The 4,219-nt window shown below is 39.5% G+C and overlaps 1 protein-coding gene across 4 annotated transcripts; it reads left to right on the top strand.

The window, feature by feature from the left end:
* Positions 1-33: 33 nt before the first annotated feature.
* Positions 34-4,219, top strand: RhoGAP68F (Rho GTPase activating protein at 68F). 4 transcript variants are annotated; one of them, XR_001936959.1, is made up of 11 exons: positions 34-486; positions 1,041-1,148; positions 1,472-1,615; positions 2,020-2,179; positions 2,394-2,612; positions 2,709-2,807; positions 2,919-3,106; positions 3,182-3,382; positions 3,463-3,569; positions 3,657-4,048; positions 4,192-4,219. XR_001936959.1 is itself a non-coding variant. In XM_018459379.1 (10 exons), the coding sequence occupies exons 1-10, from the start codon at positions 438-440 to the stop codon at positions 3,828-3,830; spliced, it is 1,470 nt and encodes a 489-aa protein (XP_018314881.1). In that variant the 5' UTR covers positions 34-437; the 3' UTR covers positions 3,831-4,113. The 4 variants fall into 4 exon arrangements, 1 of the variants encoding a protein (XP_018314881.1); XR_001936958.1 differs by having other exon boundaries at positions 1,999-2,179; XM_018459379.1 differs by lacking the exon at positions 4,192-4,219 and having other exon boundaries at positions 1,999-2,179; positions 3,657-4,113.

Here is a 4,219-nt window from a genome sequence, read left to right as displayed (position 1 = left end):
AGCTAAAACTATAGCTACAGCTATCGGAAACTACCCCCACTTTTCCCCCACCACGCGTTACTAAGTGATAGCGCAAGTCAGAATCTGGCACCACCGGCACCACTGGGCACCACTACCCACCACTACCACTGGATCGACCACGAACCACGAAGGCACGACCCACAACTCGCATGACATGACCAGACATGACGACATATGAAAGCGTGACGTGATGTGATCCTTAGTGATCCATAAGTAGAGCCAGGTAGAGCATGTCGTACTAGTCGCACACAACACGTCGCGAGGAAGCGGATGATGTCGTCGCGCGAGGGTAACGTTTTGCGCAGCTGTCTGTAAGATCGCCGAGATATCATCGATAATTCGCCACCATCGATAGCGGCCACGGTGTCCGCCGCGTCGTCATCCCAGCCGCATCAACGCTGGGCTGGAAGGAAAGGATGGAGGCGGACTATCAGCCGACGCTAAGTCCATCACGGACGTTGACAGGTGAAATGCCAGACTAGATCGGTTTTTCACAAAGGACGCGTCAAACGTGTTCTTTTCGTCCTCCGACTCGCCTCGCCTCGCCTCCGAGGCGAACGAAGGCGAAGCCTTCGATGTGAGTAGTATGTGAACTCGACCCGACGCGGATCAAATCGAGAGTCAGCAGAAGCGAGACGCTAGGAGTCGGCTACTTCTTTGTTTATTGGCTGATGGCTCTCGCCTCCAAGTAGGTAGTAGGAGGGCGATACAGCCAAGAGTCGGCTACGAGTCTGAGTAAATAAAATGCGAATAGTGTGTTCGCGATTGTCATTACATCCGCGAGTGGAGGTCGTAAAAAATCGCAGGTTTATACGAAAGGAGCTCTCAATGACTTTGATCTCCTGCGCAGAACGAACTTGCTATTAAATATGCGGTATAATGCTGATTAGGTTTCATATATCTTTATAGAGATAGAGATTTTTTTAAATCTTGCTCATGATGCATTGTAATGCATGCAGGTATCCCATCATTTTCATCTGTTTATTTATCGTCGACTGATTTGTATTGACATTTAACAGGAATGGGCAACGACTGTGAAGATCCATATCCTAGCCTGTCAGATTATCACGATTACGAACCAAATCTGGAATTTGACGATACAGAATTGCAAACTACTTCAAATAATGGTAAATTGCATCAAATATATATTTTGACATCTGTTTTATTAAATAACAGTATTCATTTTCTTCTTATTTTTAGAGAGACAAAAAGAGTGGAAGATCTCTTTTTGTGTGTGTGTGTGTGTGTGTGTGTGTGTGTGTGTGTGTGTGTGTGTGTGTGTGTGTGTGTGTGTGTGTGTGTGTGTGTGTGTGTGTGTGCGTGTGTGCGTGTGTGCGTGTGTGCGTGTGTGCGTGTGTGCGTGTGTACGTGTGTACGTGTGTACGTGTGTACGTGCGTGTGAGATGCAACAGCTATGGTAATTGTTTAAAGTTGACTTTAATGTTTACAGCGGCAAGACTTCTGGAAGGAAAATTGGATTTGGTAAGCGGTAGCATAGGTGCTGGAATGGATTATTTGGAAAGCCCAGTGAGTGACGGCACAATTGAGGAGAACTTTGAGGAAGCTTTGGTAGATGCTCCAGTTATTGAATCTGGTGTGTGACCTTTTACCTTCTGTTAGTAGCCAGTAAATGTCATGGCATTCTCGGGGCATAGCAGGTGAATTATGTGTAGAACATTGTATAGCTTGTTTTACATTGCATGGCATAAGGATGAAAAAGGAAAGGGAATGTGACAATTATTTTGCTTTCTTTTTAATCAGTTTTACAACAATAACATTATGTACACTCATAGCATTTGAAGTGAGTAAATCTTTTGATGTGAAATATACTTTTTTTTCTAATAAAACAGGATTGCTCCGAGGATTCAAATTGTTCTTGCTAAATAAAATTTTTAGTTGATACAAATTTGTTGCGAGAGTATGCTTACGAAATGAACAACCTGATATCACAACAAATTTGTCTGTTTTAATGAATAGCGGACGATCTGGCTGCTTTAGATGGAGAGCTCGCCGATGAGGAAGATTATCTTGACATATCCAGACATGGTATCGTAGAGGTAGTCGGCGACGATAGTGCCGGTCGCAAAATAATTGTTGTGTCAGCTTGCAAATTGCCCCCCATTGGAAAAGAGACCTTTAATCATGCTAAACTCCTCAGGTGAGTTTGCGATATATCTATGTCATAAAAATGACACAGGAGATATTTATTCCATCGCAAACAATGTGTCTTACAATTGCCTGTAAATTATTTAAGAATCGCGAGTCATCTTACATCATTTCCAACAGTTGTATGTGCCAAGTTTTTCTATTTTCTCAGTACTAGCTTTCCATTTTTTTTATTTAATAAATTAAAATAAAATTCTTTCCATTAGATATCTTACGCATACTTTGGATATGTTCGTGGAACAAGATTATAGTCTCGTCTACTTTCATTATGGCCTTACGTCGAAAAATAAGCCACCTTTATCTTGGTTGTGGCAAGCGTATAAGGCGTTTGATAGAAAATATAAGAAGAATCTCAAAGCTCTTTATCTAGTACATCCAACTAATTTTATTAGGATTGTGTGGCAAATATTTAAACCAGCTATTAGGTATATGTAAAATCTTTTCTTTTCTAAATGAAAGAGTTGGATACTCTTTTCTCAAATTCTTACATGTTACATGATTTGTTATATTGATCTTTACAGTGTAAAATTCGGACGGAAAATGATGTATGTTAATTATCTAGAGGAATTGGCACAATACGTTAACCTGGATCAACTAATTATACCACCTCAAGTGATAGAGTATGCAATTTAGTTGTGCTATTATGCAAAATAGTAAAAGAATAAAATCTTGTCAAATCAAATTGCATGCAATTCACATGTAATGTAATTCACATGGGACGGTTTTTTCAGACACAATGAACAACTGATGATGAAAAATAAGAAAAATTTACCGGCGAGTCCACCACAAAGCGCGGTAGTTACGCCAGTTGGCACGACTCAGTTCGGTGCTAATCTGCAATTCATAAAAGAAAATAATAATGGCGATTCAATACCACCGATTCTAAGACAGTGTGTAGAATTTCTCGATACACCTGACGGTACGATATTTCAACAAAAACAATCTGCTTCATCTTGTTGTATTCTAATTGACAATTGTTTTGTCATTGTTTCAGCTCTAGAGACAGAAGGGATATTCAGAAGATCGGCTAACGTAGCAGTAATCAAAGAACTTCAAAATCGCTGTAATCAAGGTTTACCCATCGATTTCCAAGGAGATCCCCATATCGCCGCGGTTTTACTCAAGACTTTTCTCCGTGAATTAGACGAGCCTCTTATGACTTACGAATTGTACGACGAAATCACGCAATTCCAAAGTGAGCATTATATTCCTTCCTTTTCTTGTTTTTCCAAGTATTACAGCGACATAAAGTATTTCTTTAAATTTTTACTGTAGCATTATCAAAAGACGAACGTCCGCGTAAAGTTAAGATATTAATATTGGAGAAACTCCCTGAAGACAACTATCAAGTTCTTAAATACATCGTACAATTTTTATCGAGGGTACGTAACCAATGTTCGCAGTCCCGATTTCTTATGATGAAAAATCGACTTTTATGTTCACCTGTATCTTTTTTTTACTATTGATAGGTAATGGATCGATGCGACTTGAATAAGATGACTTCTAGTAATCTCGCGGTCGTATTTGGGCCGAATCTAGTTAGAGCACCGCCAGCATGTGGAATGTCCCTCTCTGCGATAGGACCCATCAATCAATTTATAGACTTTTTATTCACCTATCAAGATAAGATATTTATTATTTAAAGGCGACAGCACCGAAGGCCTAATTGTAACATTCAACTAACTACACGTCCACATTTTCATTTGCCGAAATATTTTTATATTCTACGTGATAGAGAAAGAGAGGAAAATAGAAGGAAACACTAAATTGTTCATTTACACAATTGTGATTTTGCACAAGAGTTTTTAATATGAATAGGTATAATAATTTTCGGACGAAAGAGTAAAACGTTCGAATTGATGTCAGCAGGGCTATTCCGTAACTCTTGACACAAGTTTCATTATCGTTATAACGTCGTTGCGCAGCTTTTTTTACCATGATAAAAAAGCTGCGCAATGATATTATAACGATAACGAAACTTATGTTAAGAGTTACAGAATAGAGGCTCAGCTGTGCGATATTGAAACACCAG

This window comes from Mycetomoellerius zeteki, unplaced genomic scaffold (genome assembly GCF_001594055.1).
Source record: "Mycetomoellerius zeteki isolate Tzet28-1 unplaced genomic scaffold, Tzet1.0 scaffold820, whole genome shotgun sequence".
Classification (NCBI taxonomy): Eukaryota; Metazoa; Arthropoda; class Insecta; order Hymenoptera; family Formicidae; genus Mycetomoellerius; species Mycetomoellerius zeteki.
Note: the sequence above shows the minus strand (reverse complement) of the source record. Positions and strands in the feature narration are given on the sequence as shown.

Coding starts and splice junctions, on each gene's coding strand:
- RhoGAP68F (XM_018459379.1), top strand. CDS start 438: ATGGAGGCGGACTATCAGCCGACGCTAAGTCCATCACGGACGTTGACA. Junction 487..1,040: donor TCCATCACGGACGTTGACAG/GTGAAATGCCAG, acceptor GACATTTAACAG/GAATGGGCAACGACTGTGAA. Junction 3,107..3,181: donor ATTTCTCGATACACCTGACG/GTACGATATTTC, acceptor TCATTGTTTCAG/CTCTAGAGACAGAAGGGATA.